General features: G+C 36.7%; 1 protein-coding gene across 1 annotated transcript; it reads right to left on the bottom strand.

Moving 5' to 3' along the window:
* Positions 1-1,236: 1,236 nt before the first annotated feature.
* LOC116514562 (interleukin-1 receptor type 2-like) lies at positions 1,237-18,114 on the bottom strand. Its single transcript, XM_032226147.1, has 9 exons — positions 17,921-18,114; positions 13,472-13,602; positions 13,123-13,360; positions 12,070-12,244; positions 10,233-10,407; positions 7,754-7,819; positions 4,587-4,722; positions 3,372-3,523; positions 1,237-1,692 (listed from the first exon to the last, which is right to left on the bottom strand). Exons 1-9 carry the CDS (start codon positions 17,932-17,934, stop codon positions 1,565-1,567), a joined length of 1,215 nt encoding a protein of 404 aa, XP_032082038.1. The 5' UTR covers positions 17,935-18,114; the 3' UTR covers positions 1,237-1,564.
* Between the last annotated feature and the right edge of the window lie 993 nt (positions 18,115-19,107).

Genomic DNA, 19,107 nt, shown 5'->3' with positions numbered 1-19,107 from the left:
CTCCATTCAGCCACCTCATTTTCTGTCATCACCTTCTTCTTTTGCCCTCTATCTTTCCCAGCATTAGGCTCTTCTCCAGTGAGTCCTTCCTTCTCATTAGATGGCCAAAGTATTTGAGTTTTGTCTTCAGGATCCGTCCTTCTGAAGAGCAGTCAGGGTTGATCTCCTCTGTCCAGTTTGATCGCCTTGTAGTCCAAGGGACTTGCAGGAGTCTTCTCCAGCACCATAGTTCAAAGGTCTCAATTCTTTGGCTGAGTCTTTCTTATGGTCCAAATTTCACAGCCATACATTGCAACTGGGAAAACCATAGCCCTGACTATACACACTTTTGTTGGCAGGGTGAGTATGCTGTCTATATTTGCCATAGCTTGGTTGGCTGTAGTCCCCATCTTTTCTGACTGCTCTTCAAAGGCATCTCCAGGGAGAACACATTGCCATATCCAAGCAAGAGATAAACAAGACACAGTGACTATCCTATCTTGTTGTTTGCCTGTCAGTTCATCAGGACTTGCTCAACAAGTACCTAGCTCTGGATCCTGGAAATGTTTTCCTCCAGATGCCTGTAGAATTTTCACAAAACATCTTCTGCCCGAGCTTTCTCTAATATGGTCTGGGTAATTTTAAGAAGGATCTGGTGACTTGCATTCTGCAGATAAGTCCAAAAATATTGATGCTATTATTACTATGGTGTAGGCTCAACTGATCTCAGGGATGATAATTTGGTTTAATTAAAGGATACTTCATTTCATAAGACACTTTCAGAAGATGTGAGTTCTCTGTGCATATAATATGGATCAGCCAGTTTGGCAACATCAGATGCAGCAAAAGAATTTGTTATAGTGTAAATAAATCAAGTTTCTGATGCTGATGATATATTGTAGAACATTAAAATTAGATAGTAGAATTCATAATTACTCTTAATCAGTTAATAAATAGTAAACAATAAAAGCAGTAAAATTGGAAAAAAATATAATTTATTATATGACATCAAATGTATACAATTGTAATTATAATACAATTAACTACATTTGCTATATTCCCTGTTCAGCTTTAATATCTTACTGGCTTTCAAAATTCCAAAAAATCAGACATATTTAACATATAACTTGCATAACTTTTTTTCTTTGAAAGATTAATTTCTTTTAGGTTTTTTTTTAAGAAATATGGTTTTTTTATAGTCTCTCTCTCTCTCTCTTCCCTGCCATGTCTCTTTGTGTTAAATTTAATCATTTTTTAAAAAAAATGCAATACTATTTATAAAATATGCACACATACCCCCCCTAATATAAAACCTAAATAAGGTAGTAGCTGATTCATGTTTACTCCTATTAAAGTTACTTTTCTGTATCAGGTTTCAGTGGTAAAATTACAAATAACATTACAAAAATACAATTATTATATTTTTGCTATTACAGAAACTTGCTTTAGATTTCCTTTAACAAGCATCAAAACAGCAACTTCATTTCTGTTTACAACCAAAAAGATTCTAGCTATCTTAGGACAGATAAGAAAATCATTTAGGATGCTAAAATAAAAATGTATATAAGAAATAAAACTATATTCATTAGGAGTTGGCCACAACATAACCCTTGGTAGATCTTTGTTTCCAGTATTTACTCAAATACACTCCTCCTAGGATGACAACAGCAAGAGCCATAGGAGTAACTGCCAAGTACCAAGACAACTCGCGGTCTTTTAAAAAAGAAAGAAAAAACTAACGTTAGACAACATATTATGCATTGGTTAAATCATTCTTTTTCTAAGCTCCCTGGTTCCCACAAACACAAGTTTTATCAGTAGCAGATGGATTACAAAACAACAACATGCCATTTTTATGACAATAAAAAGAAATGTGGTTAAATTTTGTAAGAATATACAATCAGAGCATAGTTTTAAAGTAGGGCAAGTCAGATGCTTCCAAAAGTGTGTAACTGGATAACGGTGTAGAAAACTGCAAGCTTTTTACCCTTTCAGTGCTGTCCTTTGCTCTGAAGGTATATAATATCTTTAGGTATCATGTTGCACTGATATAATGTAATTAATATAATCTATGACTTTTCAGGTGATCTTGGAATACATTTATGCTACAGTTCAACAAAACCTGAAGATTCATATGTTCCCCATTCTTGCACTTCTGCCAACTCGTACATGGTTGTGAAGTTCCCAAGCCAATCCTACATGGAATTAAGAGATAATTCCATTTGCTGCTACAAACTCTCCACTGAAGTAGAATTCCTTCAATGTTTTAGTGTACAGATTGAGCAAACTATTGCCCAACAGAACACTCAGCAGCTTCCAGAAAGCTCAGCAAGCCAGGTTGGGAAAAATATTGTTGGGATGTTTATTTCAATTCAATAAAACTGTTGACTAAGAGTAATCTGATTCTTACATTAGTTTTCTATTCACAAATCTTGGAAAGGTTAGCACCCCCCTCCCTCTCTTTCTGTGTGTGTGTATGTATCTAAATATATAGAATATACTGTATATATTCTAAGTTGTAACTAATATATTCAATCATGAGATATGATAGTTATTCTTTGCTTGACGATAGCAAATGGGAGAACCCATAAATAGTATATCATACCTTGCCCTGGTACCAAATACTTGACTTGGGTCAATATAATTGCTGTTTGCATAGCTTACTTCTTCACATCAGTGAAGTAAAATGCCCCCTCCCCTCAACTTGAGGTAGAACAAAAATGGGAACCATGTCTGATTTCATATGAAAATCAATGTGATTAGTGTGAAGAAGTTCACCTAAGAAGCCCTCCAAATGAGATTCAATGGCCCTAGTAGAGATGTGGCATTTATTGGGGAACTTATCATGTGATCTGTATGAAGCATAGGTTGAGAAGTTTTGCTTATTAGCTACATGTTATGGATTCGAGAGAGAATTTAAAAAACTCATTGTATAGCAGCAATAAGCAAAATGTAGGATAACCAGTGATAGGATTCCAATAATTTAACAACCGGTTCTCTGTCCTAATGATTTCTTCCAATAACCAGTTCACCTATCTGCTCAGAAAATTAACAACCGGTTGTCCCAAAGTGATGCTAACTGGCTGAATCCCTCCACTGGGGATAAATTTGGCAAAGCTGGATAATTTTGTATGTACATAATTTCCTCGCTTCTTCCTTTGGAAACATGCCAAGAGAAATAGTAATTATTTGAAAGTAAAACAATTTATTAGAAATCATGTAATATAAACATGACCTGACCAGAAGTTATTCCTGACCTTTGGCCACTTTATTCCTTAACTTTCTTTCCATATTTACAAAATGAGAAAAATGAATGGCTATTATCAGAGTCATCAGAAAAAAATAATAATGGAAGAAGATGGCAATAAGCATAATTAGGTTGTAATACAGACCTTTCTTTTTTTCCGTGACTGTCACTGTTTGTACACGATTCCCACCGCTGTTTTGTGCCACACATCTGAATTCAGTATGGAAATCAGCTTCTGTGATGGAATCAAAGATCAATTGCACCTCAATAGAGCTGTTGTTGTTTTCTACAAATTGCCTAAGAGGGAATATAATCATTTATATTGTTAGGCAGAGAGTGAGAAGAGCTCAGAAGGAAAGGGCAACTGATTGAAGGATGATATAGCCTGGATTTTTTCATTTGTGGGGGGAAAAAATCTAAATGAAAAAAAAAATCCTGCTATTGAGGTATTCCCCCCTCTCACCTGACCTCTGCTGTTAATATAAGAACACTTAAACTGAAAAAGAATTGATGTAACCACCTCATCACGCATCCAGTTCATATCTCTTTTGCTCTAAAATTATATAGCTCATCTATCACATTAAACTAGATTAAAGGGAATACACAGATGTGGAAAAATGATTTTACTGTCATCCATCAGTCTACTTCGACTTTAATTGGCACTCATTTATGACATATAAAATGTATCGTTGAAAAGTTCTCAAGTTATCACCATTTAGATGTCATGCCATTATTCCAAGTGAAGTTGGAACAAATGATATTTGAAGTTAAGCAGGTCCACAACCTGGTAACGCTAGGTGTTCAAATGCATTTTTCATTCACTGTGTTTTCAGGAGTTGGAGAGGTGGATGTAACATAGACAACAAAAAGCATCATGTGGGCATTGTGCAAGAGGCAACAATTAAATAATTTGCATTGTTTGCAATTATATCATGACACACTTCTTCAGCAAAAGAAGCTTCTTGGATGAGAAGTGAAACGTCTTCAAAGAAAAACAAGAAAGTCCAGTTGCCTCTTGGAAAAAGTACCTTCGGAACAACTATGACCTGGATGATTGAGAATCATCCAACTCAGACTTGGAATTTGACAACCAAACAACATTTGATTCTCTATGTCCTCACTATGGCTAAAAGGTTGATTTTGCAACATTGGAAAGATAAAAGGTACACTTCCATTTACTTAGTGGATTGAAGACCTGATTAAACTTGCCACATATGAATGGATTTTTTTTTCTGTTCTAATTTTCTCATTTATTTTTTTAAGCAGCTGTATTTTTTCTTTCTTTTTGACAATGTATATATAGTTGGGGGGTTTTTTTGTTATTATTTTAAAATCAATAAAAATAAAAAACAACATTTACCCAGTTTCTCCTTCCTTAACTCTTTCGTCTGGATACATGTTTTGTATATAACTGTTGTTAGCCAGCCACCAGACATCAACATCAGAATGATTATTTGCTCCAATAAAAACTCTACATGGAATGGTGAGTTGAGAACCTGTTTTGAAATGAAATACAGAGTTAAGAAAAATAAATAAATACCATATTTTTCAGAGTATAAGATGCAGCAAAGTTTTAAAGAGGAAAATTTTTTAAAAAGTTTTTGCACTCTGCAAATCTCCCAAAAATAGCCTATTTTCGTGAAAACGGGCCTTTTTTTTGTTTTAAAAAAGAGGGCATGGATAGCCTTTAGGAGCCTTATAGAGTGCTCCTGGAGACTGGGGGAGGCAAAATTGAACAAAAAATGGCCCATTTTTTGGTCATTTCTTCCCTCTCCAGCCCCAAGAGCTCTCTGAAAGCCTCCTAAAGGCTATGCACAGCCATTTTGGTGAAGGGGGTGGAGTTTTGGGAGGCAAAAAATGCTGTATTCAGTGTATAAGGCACACCCAGATTTTCAGTCTCTTTTTTGAGGAAAAAAGGTGCGTCTTCTACTCCGAAAAATACGGGTATACACCAGAGAATATATGTCCACAGGAACAAATCACCCCAACTTTGAATTTCTGAGGTATTTTCAGAAGAACATTCTTCTTTTAGCAATCAGTATTAAGTAGCTATGAGGTAACTCAACTTTAATGGGGTGGTTTAATGTCAGCATACTCACTGGTTTTTGTTTAAGTTTTATTAGTCCTGATATTAGTTCAAGAATGTACCCAATTTGCAATTCTCATGCAGTTACTCTGAAAACTGTAATCCTATTGGATTTCAAATGAGATGCAGGTAGGAATCCACTTTAGCAATGGCAAGTATGGAATTGGACAAGTACCCCAGAAAACAGTTTCATCTAATCCAGGAGGCCAATGTAAGCCATTGATTTTCATTTCACCAAAGTAACAGACATGATCAAAGACCCAACCTGAAGCCTTCAGGGGGAATAGGGATAATATTGCAGACTGTGTTCATGACCACCTGATATAAGTACAACATATCACTCCCCTCCGCAAAAAAAAAACCCCTACCAATATATGAATATCATCATTACCAAATGTTGTTGACTATTTGGCATTTGGGAATAGATAATTTGGCCACATTAGTGCCTAGAGAACTCTTCCATAGATGCAGTAATGAAAAAAAAAAAAGGAAAGGGTGGTTCAAATCTTCACCCTTTTTTCAATAACTTTACTGCAGGCAAAATTGGTCTCTGCCCCATTACTGGAGTGTGGGAAAGTGAGATTAAAACTGCTTTCCTTTTACAAGTTCTAATCAAGATGATTAATAATATATAATCATATATATTTGACATCTGTGGCTTTTTTTCTTTTCCCTTTTTGTACACCTTTTTTCTTATTGTTAATGTGAGACGTGTGTTTTTCTGTTCTTCTGTTTGGATTTTATTCTTGTTGATAAAAGGTGACTAATATTGACCAGCATATCATAATGCCTGATAATGGATAGTCACAGGAAGAACAATTTACAGGACATTTTATGTCTTTGTCTTATTCCTGCAGAGCAGTAATGGGTTCTGGATCCCGTTGCAACCGATACGGTGCAACGGGGCTGGGGGCTCACCACATGAATGTGTGCAGATCCAGCTGCTCGGCGGAGCATCGCGCAGGTGCCATGCGCTCCATGTACCTGCGCAGAAGTCCCCAAAACTTCAAATACCGGTAAGGAGCGCAGGCAGCAGGTGGACCCTCCGTAGCACCATACTGGAACGGTACCTGGTGCTCCCAGCAGGCACTGGTACGCCCATACCGGGGCATACCAGTTGTAACCTACCACTGCTGCAGAGCAATCTGCTAGGACATACACTTAATTCATTCACAAATGACATTCTTTATTAGGGTTATTACCTAGCCACCTTGGTCTGATTCTTGAAAACCAGTTGTTAAATTTCTGCTCATACTTCAAGGAAGAGACAGAGATCCACTAGGCCAGATTGAGCAGAGATCTCATGTTTTTCAGTAGGAAGTCCAGACTTTTTGCTTTCATGCACTTGTTGCTGAACCTCACATTAGCCACCTTCTGTACAAGCATGGCACTTGTTATGCTAGGTTGTGTTGCAATTTGCTATCAGGGCCACTCCAGCTCCCTGATGGAGCAAGATCCAGGACAAAAATTCTACTTTCCTCCCAATGCTGTGGTCACAGAATCAGATTCTCCATTTCCTATCAGGTCATTGGACATATTCATGGTTTTGGGCAGAACTATGCACAAAATATGGGACTATGCAGAATTTCACTGTTTGCTTCTTTGGCTACGGTTTGTATATCTTTGCCATGTAAGCAGCATGAGAAAAAAAGGGCTGGAAACTCTTATCTCAACTTGCCCAAGGTTATAGCCTTTGGCCATGACTGCAAAGAATCCAGAAAAGAATATCCGGGGACTAGAATCAAACACCTGACTTGGATGCTTTCAAATAATTGTGCCTTCCATCATGGAACCTAACCAGCTAGATAGCACCTTCTCACTAAATTTGGGGAAAATCTCTATATGGTCAGGGCTATCATGGGTAATTAGAATAGAAGAGCATACAAAATCCTCAGGCTATGTGCAAGACCAGGATGTTAAAAAAAACTTCTCACAAGAAAGTTTGCATTTGTAAATCACATCTTCATTGTTTCTAAGAAACATCTGGAAGTGTCCATGAAGTCATCAAGAGTTTAACTCATTTACATTTTGGACATTGATGTAAGGCTGCACTGTATATGTTCAGTCAACATTTTGGATTTTTTTTTTTAATTTGGTACTGATACCATGCTAACCAGTGAAAAATCTTCTTCAGATCAAGCAAACCCACATCTCAGCCATTCACTGTTATTGTCCCATTGAACTTCTAATAAAGCCTAAGTCTGTTTAACATCCAACCCCAGACAACATTGACTTAGCTAAGACATTTAGCAATAACATTAACATTAGCTGTAATTTCAGATGTATCCTAGAGTTGACAATTACTGTAAGATGTTTATGAAGAATGGACTAGCATTATTGAACTTCTAATCTGATACTGCCAGAATCAGAAAAGCAGTCGACATTAGGTTAATCATTGCCCTCACTGTTCACAAGTTTCTTAAATAAATTATTGGCCTTACCAAGAGTTGCTGATGTAATCCTTTCATCTGGATTGACAATAATGGGGATATTGTTTTTCTTTTGTTCTAGTGGAAAAACCAGGGGAAATCATTAGATGTTTGAAACAATATATTATCATTACAACATGCATGCATTCTAATAACTGCTATAAGAGCACAGTGATATTTTCCAAAGAACTAGATACAATTGAAAATCAGCAATCAAAAATTTCAAATTCAATATTTGGCCCAGGTTCTGGTTCATATGTTGAACTATAATCTAGGCTGTGAGTAAGCCATTGTAATGCTATCCGCAGGAGCAGCTTTCTGTGGGCAGAGAGTTGAAGCGCAAGGATTATTTTATACTACCCAGAGTCACTTCCTATCAGATGGATCACTATATAAATTTGATTCATTAATAAAGTAAAGATAGCCAACTCAGTCTAGGAGTTCTCCAGAAATATGAACCTGACTTCCTACAATAGCTGATCCTTTGTGTCCTTTAGACTTGCTGGGCCTCAAGGCCAGAAATCTGGACATTTCACTGTGACTACCCAGAGATCAATAGGTGATGGGATCTGTGAAAAGCATGGTGTCATGTAGGCATGTTAGAGTTCACAAAAGTGGATATTGCTTGAGCCTATCTTCATATTATACCCTGTGCTTTAAGAGTTGGGGGTTATCCAACTGAACATGCTTATTAATATTGCCAAAATATGCACTCTTTTCTACAATTAAACAGTGATCATTTCCAGGACATGGGGTTAGCACAAAATATCCACAGCAGTTCATTTTATTTCTATAATCATCATGGTCTTACAATTCAGGCCATTTAAACAGAAAACTGCATGAACTCAATCTGTTTTTAAAACAGTAAAATAGGTTAGTAAGTAAAGTTGCTTGCTTGCTTGCTCTGTTTAACATATCGGGAATGTAGACAAATTCATAGAGCAGCAAGTGATGTGAAGAAGAAGTAAAATACTGAATACAATTGCATCTTTGTGAGTTCCAAAGCAGAATTAACTAATCTGGTCCTCTAGAAAGTGGGAGAAATGGGGACTGTAACTCCGGTAGGCCCACAGTTTGTCTAAGCTGTAGCAGGAGAAAATGACATATCTTATAGTTTGCAAGAAAATGAAAATTATCAAAATAATTCTTTTTCTCTTCAAGTTACAAAAAAAAAGAAGGTTGAATATGGGATGGTTTCCAGCACCAGAATGGGCAGTTGAAAGGAAATAATTGGCACAGGAATTAGCACTGATGCATGCTGGGATATAGCATACATTGTAAAGTCCATTTCCAGTCCTACTTTTTACCTCACCTTAAGCCTTTTAAGTGGCATGGTGGATTTCTTGTCTTCACTATCTAAAAGATAGAGGTAAAAACCCTGCAAGTTTTTCTGAATTTTACAGAAGATCCTTGCTAGTTGGAAACATTTTAACATTGGCACAGAGGAGAACTGTACTGTTTATTAGTAAGGTTTTTAGACATTACTGCCATCTTTTGGCTCCTTATAGGCAATGCATTCCCATATTGTTTATGGTTCAATCCATCAAAAAAAGCTAGTTTAAAAACTTTTTTTTTTAACTATGGGACTGGAGCCATTTTTACTTCTGAAGAAAATATCATGCCTTAATTTATTTTTTGCATCATTAAGTACATCTATATTCCTGGAATTATTTCAAAGAGCTATATTTGGATATTTGTTACATTTCCTTGTTAAAGATACCAGTTTTAGCTTCCATTGACAGTTAAGAATTTATGTTCTCAGATGAAGTTATTTCAGAAAGTTATCTGAAACCAAATAGCTGGAATGTTGAACTGGATAATCTCCTAATTTTGGCATCTGACAGTTCTAATGCTGAGAAACTTGAAGATAAGGAAGTTTCTGTTTACATCTTATTTTTTTTCCACAATTCTCTGCCAGATCACTTTCAAGCAAACTATTTGTACTTAGAGATAAACAGATTTTGTGCATCTGCAATTACATAGAAAAAAAGTTGGATGAATAAACAGGCGTACAATTTCTTCTGGTCTTACATCAGGAAACTAATCCAAAAAGTGAAAGTAACTAGTAAGGCTGGTGGCAAAACTTTTACATATCATGACCTAGCCATCCAATGGAAGTAGCAGAAATAAAAAACACATATATATGTAAGCCAAAATAGTATTGCCTTATTTGAAAGCTAACCATTGTGCCATCTAGATAAGTGCTGTCTACCCTGGCCACAGCTTTTAAGAGTCACAGAAAGGAACTTTTTACCATTTTACTTGGAACTAACAACTGACTTTTTTCTTGCAAAGTTGGCCCTCATAATGAACTACATCCCCATCTTCTGTACTTTGAAAGCTTACCCCAAGTTATAAAATTTACCGTGATGAAAACTTATATAAAAATCAAATTAACATTTAAAAACAACTGTTAGTATCATATTTAATAGTTATACAGTAACTACTCCATTCACTCAAAACACTTTGGTTGGTTTTGTGTTTCTTTTACCAAGTATTTGTAGCTGAATAGTTCTGGTAATATTATATTGTTCCTTTTCAAACTCAAAGGTCATTTCACAAGTATAATATCCTGAATCACTCATCGAAATAGGATTGATCAAGAGATAATTAGTTCCATTCAGAGCTGCAAACTTCTTATTATCCATGTTCAGACGTATAGAGTCCTAGAGATTAAAAGAAAAGAAAGGAGATATTTAATGGTTAATTGTAGTATCAGACTTGCTTCAGTGCAAAGGTAATGCCAATTTTCCTCTTGCGTATACATTTTTTCATTTATTTTGCACTATTTAAAATGTCCAGATTGGTTTAATGATCATATTGTTGACATGGTGACACCAATCTTTTGGAGATCTCCTCCATTTTTCCCCCAAGAATGCCTGATGACATGTTCAAAATAATCAAATATCTTTTTCCAAGCAAGAAACAGACAACCTAAATCTATATGGTTTGATTGGTTGATATTTATTTCTTAAACTATAACGTGTTTTTTGTCAAAAGTTGTGAAAGTAACTAAGATTAAGTCATCCAGACAAAAACGTACAAAAAGCCATACAATGAAAAAAAAATTACTCTCTGAAATCAACATGAGGAGGCAATTAGAAAATATGAGAGAACTAAAAACTATGGGCAAAGAGCGAAGATTTGAATTGGCTCAAAAATAATAGCAGGGTCAGGCCCATTTCTGTTTTCATTGAACAGTAGCCTACTTTTTACCAACAGTGGGAACCTTTGGGATTTTGAGAGCATTTGATGGATGTCAGAAGATGCTTTCTCTCACATGGCTGGTTCTTTGTTTTGTAGCATGCCAATAACTTTTTAAAATATCAAATTGGGGTAGGAAACCTAGAATAAACTATTATGAAATATAGGCTACCTGATGCAGAGACATATTTTCTTCAGATATATTTAATAAATAGGTTTTAGCATATTCAACTCACCTGAGTTTGCACCAGAGGTGTGTTCCTACCGGTTCGGACCAGTTCAGCCGAACCGGTCATGGTTTGCCAGCCTGGGTCGCCAGAAATGGCAGTTCCCCAGTTGGGGCAGCATGTTTTTTTCCCCCATTTTTAAATGTTCTGCACAGACCTATTTATGGGCAACTGTGCACGCGTGTGGAGCATGTGTCAGGCGCATTAATGAGCAAAGTGAGCGCGCAAAATTGCACGCGGACCAAACTGGCAGTAATGCCGGCAGCAACCCACCTTTGGGTTGCAGGGGGCAGGTGTCATTTCTTAAATAGTGATTTATAGCATCTTCTACAATCACCCAAACACCATTGATTTAAAGTAACTTATGAGAACAGGTTTGATATCACTGCCACAATGGCTGGACGATGCTATGAGGATGCTCAAAGACTGTAGTGGAGAAAAGGCTATCGTTTAACAGTCAGCACTTTGTGGGGGGGCACACACAATAACTTCTTAAAATGCAAGAGGGAAAAAGTCTACAATGCAATGAGGTCATTGCAGGTTTCAAAAACAAAATTGCTGAATTACAATCATATGGTGATGTGAGTGTTCCAGAAGTCAAATGAAGCTATAACACACATATCTAACTCATTTAGACTATCACTCAGAGTTGATTACAAGTTGATCACTACTGAAAGTTTCATCCTATTCAGTTTGTAATGTATAACATAGAGCTGATGATAGTTGTATAGTTCCCTGAGTTTAAGACAGAACATAATGATCAGAAGTAATGGAACCAGCAATCCAGTAAGCTCTGTAGGACCATAGATGCTTTAACCTTAATTAGTGAATTTTGAATATTGGAAATTCAAGTTCAAATCCCCATATAGAAATTTAAAAATGATTTGAAAATAATACCTTGTACCACTTGAGTTCGTAATTGGTATTGTTTTGCCTAAAGTTTTCTAGATTAGGACAAACGATCTTTCCGGAACTAAGCAGAAATGCCTTCTGGGGATAGGAAATATTATTGGTTTCATTTCTCTTGACAACTTTTAAATGTATTGATACTTTAGCACAGTAGGAGGAATTCCTGCAGGGAAAGATAAATTCATAATGAGGAATTGTAGAATTCAACACAAAGATGAAGCTTTTCATTCTTTATTACTCATATTTAATTGTTTTAGACAACATTTAATAGGATACAGTACAGTACAATACCAGAAACTGGACAGTACTACTGACATACTAAATTGTGTTCACTGATTTTGTTGAAAACACTCCTGTTCACACAAATCCTGGTGCTCTTCTTTCAACCCCATTTCTTAAAGTTGGGGAATTTTCTGGAACAGAATGAGAAGTCAGTGAAACCCCAGACTAATTTTTTTTACAACTAATTGCCCAGGTCATGAGTAAGCCTTACCATTTTCTCTGAAAGAAAATAATAGTCCTAATCTTAATAAAGCTAAGTGTAGCTATAGTAAAGTGTTCATCTTAATGGTGGCATAAATATGCCCAATTGAAACTCAGAAATCATTTCGTTATTATGGATAAATTTTAAGATGAATATCATTAATCCCTTAAATTGGTAACCACCAAATATATCACAAACTTCAGGGAAGCTGCACAGTCTGAGGTAAACTATGTTCACATTAGTCCAGGAATAAAAAAAAATCAATCAGGTCATTTAAATATGCTAATTGCATATATTTTGTCCTACTCCTTGATCCTAAATTGAATAGTTAAGCTTTGTGTTAGTAAAAGTGGACTAATGTATTTCCCAGCAGTGTATCCAACATACATAAGATATGTGGTACAAGAAACAACTTTCCTCCAAAGAGTATACCATGAGTGCTGTGTTAGTACTCTAGTGCCTTTTCCACTAACCTCTTACCTACTCCTGGCTAAATGTACTCTCTTTCCAAAGTTAAGCTATGTAAAACTGAATGACTCCATGAGTTGTATGCTCACCTTTGAGTGCAGATGTATTCCCCACTGTCCTGAAGAATGGTTGGTAAAAGCCAGACAATATTATCTTGTGACATTATTCTTGGCCCCTTGAATCCTGCAGGGATAATAGTTGATGAACCTTTTTTATTCCAAGTCAGGTTAAGGGACAGATCAAAGTACTGTAGACATTTTAGGACTGCGGGTTCTCCTTCCAGGACAAAAGTAGGCCAGGAGTATATGGTGTGATCTTGGCAATTATCTGCGTAAACACAGAATTACTTTGTATTAAAAAAGAGAAAGAAGAACCAGAAGAACCAACAATAGGAGACTCTTCTTTCCATGGATTGTCTATCATGATGAGAACTTTCACCTGCACTTTCCACACGATGGATTCGGAAGGCAGAAATGTTGATCATATTAGCACTGAAAATGCACAGGAGTCTGGGCACCACTTGCCATAAGAAACAGGAAAGAGAAAAATCAGGGATGACATATGGAGGCCTGCAAATGAAAACAAAATGCCAGTAAGCCCTCCATATCACCAGCAAAATATGTCCAAGCCAGGTCCAAATTATGAACTTGGAAACACTTGAGCAACATGTAGTAGTGCAAGTTGCCTTATGGGTGAGATAGACAACTTACTCTTGCTTTAGAATGACACAGGTAGCAGGTAGCAGATGAATGCTAGGCTCAGAAACCTCTTAGATTCTGCTAAGAAATGCCATACAAAGTCATTCTGGTGTAATGGTTAAAGGCATCAAACTAGAAAATGGGAAACTCAGTTCTAGCTCTGTTTCAGGCACAAAGCCAATCGAGTGATCTTGGGGCAGTCACTCTCTCTCAGGCTTGGAAAGGGGTAAAGGCCAAGCACTTCTGAAATCTTGCCAAGAAAACTGTAGAATCTAGTCCAGATAGTCACTAGGGGTCAACACTGACTTGAAGTGCATACACATATAGAAAAGGAATGCTAAACATGTATGTCATTTCTAATGCTTTGCTATGAAAGGAATCTCACTTCTCTTCTAAGGTAGCTAAGCAAGCTGGTGCCTTCCTGATGTTTTAAACAACTTCCACAGTCCTCTTTTTTTACTAGAGGATTCTAATGCAAGCTGAAGTCCAAAACTTCTAAAGGATACCAGCTGCCAGGTTCTGTGGTGGCTGCATATGACAATGCTCAATACAACAATCATAGCGGAAAGTCTACAGGGCTGTGGTTATCCCTTCTCTCCTAATATGGATGTGAGTCTGGAACTCTGTACTGATGGTGCATCAAATAACTGGAGAAATTTTGCATGCATGACCTCAGTTGACTCCTTGCATTCATTAGAAAAATTGTGTCTCTAACTTTGAATGTCAACTTGGCTTGCTCTCGAGTTGCCATAGGCTGGGGGGGGGGGGGACTGACGGTGCAGCACAGCAGCCACAACCAGAAGCACATTCCATGCATACCTTTCACAAGGCTGTTTCCCAGGATATCTGCAACAGTGGGAGGGGCATAATCTGTACAGCCTGCAGAAAGTGCTCCATTGGAGAATGTGATTTATGACACACCCTGGGAGAGGGTGGAAACAGCATCATAATTGGGCCATAAATTACGTGGGGGCAGAGATGGCTTCACTTGGGTACATGCAAACATGTTGATTCTAATAAGTAACTGGATTTCTTTTGAAGCTTGGCTCAAGGCTCATGATTTAATTAGAGCATCTGTCAGAACTCTGACATTGAGATTTTGGATCATGCAAAGTCCACCAGCATTAAGTCCTTGATTACCATAAGCCAGATATGGTGGGTGGGACACATCATCAGAATAGACTACCACCATATGCCTTGCCATTGTTCTATGGTGTATTGGAAACTGGGAAGAGATCTCAAGATCATCCACACAAGAACTACTTGCTGTGAAGGAGATCTTATGCCACCGTGGCATCCAGTTAAGGGAACTAAAGCTGCAGTTGCTGGCAAGGCCTGTGCTATGAAGTCTCCACTGGCTTTGAAAACAAGTGCCATCAAAAATTGATTAAAAAAACCAACATGAACAGCATCACAAAATAGCATTCACAGTTATTACAACAATGGATTTTCAGTACTACAATGTGTGATTCCATCCAGGGATTGCAGACCTACCAACCTCCATGCTGAAGTGCAAAACAGTGTGCCTTCTTCAAACCCGAAGAACTACCTATGTTTGAGTTTTTACTAAACCAGAATATATATATATATATATATATATATATATATATATATATATATATATATATATGTGTGTGTGTGTGTGTGTGTGTGTGTGTGTGTGTGCGCGCGCGCGCGCGTGTATGTTGTATTTGCCTTTTTGTTACATTTGTTGTATTTGTGCTGATAAATAAATAAAGGGAGACTAGTATAGATCTATTTCAAGCTATTTAGCTCTCATCAGCTAGCCATACCCTTACTGGGAATCAAACCTGTGCTGTATTGCATCTTAGGCAGATGTGTTAACCACTAAGCCCCAGAGCTCGACTCCTTATCTGCCAAGCTTATATATATATATATATATATATATATATATATATATATATATATATATATATATATATATATATATATATATATATATATAGGCAAATCATGGTACACAAAACTTCAGAGCTTTGAAGTTGTACCTAATGTTGTACGTTCTGTCTATATCTAACACAAGGAGTCCAGCTGTCTTTCCTCCTAGTCAACTCATTCATCTTTTGTTGGAGCAGGATAGTTGGGACTCTCACATAGCAGCTATTTTGTTAGTCCTCCTAGCATAGCAAAGGAGGCCGAGAAGCTGCTGACCTCCCCTCTTCTCCCCAATTCCTACCATTTTTACCATTTTTGATGGGGAAAAAAGCATAGTGTTGCAAGGATCTTGGCCATCTGAAACAAGTTGGAGGTCTTGCATCCTCCACTACTTTCTTTTTAATATTGGGGAGGGGGGAGAGTGAGTACTAAAATGACCATAAGATGTTTAGAAGGACTCCAAACTTTTGACAGCAAAGATCTAGTGGAACTAGTTTATTTCCCCCAGCAGAACAAATTAATTAATTAACTGTTTAGGTCTCTTGCTCAAGAATATACTTCTTATTGTTACAAGGCTATTGTTTATGTATGACATAGGAAAAAGCCAATTAAAAATGCTTGAACTATATTCATGGTGGCTTAACTTTGAGGCATCTGAATACAGTGTACTTTTACTCATTACTCAATGATTCATTTCCTGCCTGTTCAAATTTGCAATCATGATGTGAAACTTGAACCTTGCCTCATGCATGCAAAAGCTGGATATAACACAGAACTGGGGAGGGGGGAGGGACAACACATGAAAATGCATACATGGTCCCCTCTGCAGTGCAGGTGTCTAAATAAAATTGACAGGCTTTATTTATATGCCTATTAGAAGTCCCACAAAGACATACAATGAAGAATTGTACTGTATTTTGTTTCATAGAGAGTGCTAATCCCTTAATGTGAATTGTTTGGCTTTGGCAATGCCTTAAATTTCCTGACAGTACTGCAATTTATAAATTATGTTTCCTGCCATAATGTGATAAGTGGACCCGGTGCCCTGAAAATCATGGGGCAGGAATAAAATTGTGATTTGAACAGCTTTGATTTCTGCAACAGCGGATATTCTTTTGGCATTTGTAATTTCAGATAAAACAGTCCAGATGAACTAATCCCTAGTGACATTGGGAAGCAGATTACCGGCCACCAAAAATATATATTCTCCTAGTAATACTGATGTATAAATGAGAGGAAAAGTGAGGAATAAATGTATAAATGAGAGGAAAAGTGGCACAGAATGAACAGGAAACAGGTAGCAATTATTCATACTTTAAAAAGTCTTGCTGCTCATAACATACTTAATAAGTTAATATTAATATAGCATACTCAGTTAGAGCTTAGTCCAACTATTGTCTTAAGAGTTGGGCTTCTATATTGCCATCTCCAAGTTTTAACACATCTTTGATTTGATGATTTCCGTCTCCTCTGATTCTCATACTTTCAGTTTCTTATAACTGGGGGGGGGGGGGAGTTACCATCATGCAAAACAAAACTTCTACCTTAAGAAACTTAAATGGCAACTCATTGCTTTGAAAAGATTTTTTTCGTGCATGGGAGAAGGTGAACGAAGAACAAAGCAGCACTGATAAAGAATATCTTAGGTGGCTTGAGATGATGGTGAGAAATCCCTAATCTACAACCATCAAATCACTACAACCAGACTTCCTCTAATCTAGAATCTTCTAGATGTGATGAATTTTTCCATTCCCAAATCTTCCAGTCAGCACAGTGTTTGACCATGCTGTCTGATAATTCTGGATAATGCTAAGTGAAGGCTAGTCACTTATGAGGCTAGAGCCTTGGAACCAATCTCATTTCTATTTCTCTCATCACTTCTATCTTGTATCTGTTGTGTATGTCAGCTCATAACAACCATGTAGACGAAACCATAATTTGAAAGAGGAACTAGCCTCCGCTTTGTTATAAGGCACAAAAACAAACATTGTTATATTCCATATAATTTTCCTTTTCTTGTGTATGAACAAAAGAAACAAAAAAAAGTCTCTTGCTTCTTGAATTACATCCAATTTTATAGGCAGGGATATTTTTAATTTTTGAAAATGTGTATTCCCATAAATGTTTCCAGGAGGTTCTCCGTGCATGATTTATTACAACATTTAAGAATAAACATTCCACTTAATAGTTAAACTCCCTGTTTTTCTACTACTCTGGCTACCTAAAGATGCAATCAACTGATTTCTCTTCCACCTCAACTTTAAAAAACAACAACAATCCCATTTTCTCTTACCTGTAGTTCTTCATTGTCTGGCCTTAGAAATATCCAGATAACTACAACACACAGAAGAGTAGATGGTCTTAAATACCCCAGAGAAAATGCAAGGGAAATTTCCCCACATTTCCCAATCAACATTTGTTGAAAAGTCACTTGAAGAATACCTTTTCCACATCGTGTAGCAATGTTGCGGTGGGGACTGTGTGTGAGTTTGAATTAATACTTCCCAAGAGTAAGCATATTGCCCAAAAGAGGGGAAATGACTGCTACATATACATATTCACAGTTCCCTTTTTTGTGTGTGGGATGCTGTTTCTTTTCATCAGTGAAAATCCGTTGTTTTTTGCTGTTTAGATTTTCAATGAAGTTGAAGATCTGTCCTTCATAGGAGGCAATAAATTAATTCAATTCACAAGTCTGTGACTAAAAAGCTGTTTGATTATTTTCATCTAATCTCCATGTATTTTGATGTGCTGAAAACAAATAAAATATTGAAAAAACCTCTAGACTTCATGATTTGCCACAACATGCAAAATTGTCTTCAAATTTATTAAAAAAAATTAATTTTTGGTATTTTTTTTATATTATAGGTTTTTAACCAAATTTAAAGTCTAAATTACTATTAATTAATTCACATAAGTGCATTTAAGATATAAAATACCAAAAAAACCTTAAAGGGTTTGAGTTATGTAAAAAAAAAATAGCACTGTAAATCTGATGGTCAGCAATATATACGTAAGCTAAGGAAGTTTTAAGTCTGTGCTTCTAATGGTAGAAGGGGTTAATCTTTCCTGAAGAATCCAGTGGGAGGGAGACACAGGGCAGATAACAGCATCTCCATTCAGTGCAGGGGGTGTGGCCAGCACTGTGATGTCTTGTGTACAGACACAGAGCTGCTCTCTCCTGCATGCCACACTTGTGCATGAATCATCATCAGGTTCTTGGTTCTAGGCTGTTCACACTTTTTCATCGCAATTCATGTTAACTCGTCATTCTTCAACTATTATGTTATGGCTCTGTGAAAGTGTATTAATTCACCTGACAGTTTCTGTTTCATCTGTGGTGAATATACAGTGTTGAAGCAACAGCAGAATATTACAGACTTTGTGAAAAAAGTATACTTTGCATACTTTGGACTAAAAATTGGAGATCAAGATAAAGTTTGGGCGCCTCATAAAGTGTGCAAACAGTGTGTTGAGGAT

Source organism: Thamnophis elegans, chromosome 11 (assembly GCF_009769535.1).
Source record: "Thamnophis elegans isolate rThaEle1 chromosome 11, rThaEle1.pri, whole genome shotgun sequence".
NCBI classification, from domain to species: domain Eukaryota; kingdom Metazoa; phylum Chordata; class Lepidosauria; order Squamata; family Colubridae; genus Thamnophis; species Thamnophis elegans.
Note: the sequence above shows the minus strand (reverse complement) of the source record. Positions and strands in the feature narration are given on the sequence as shown.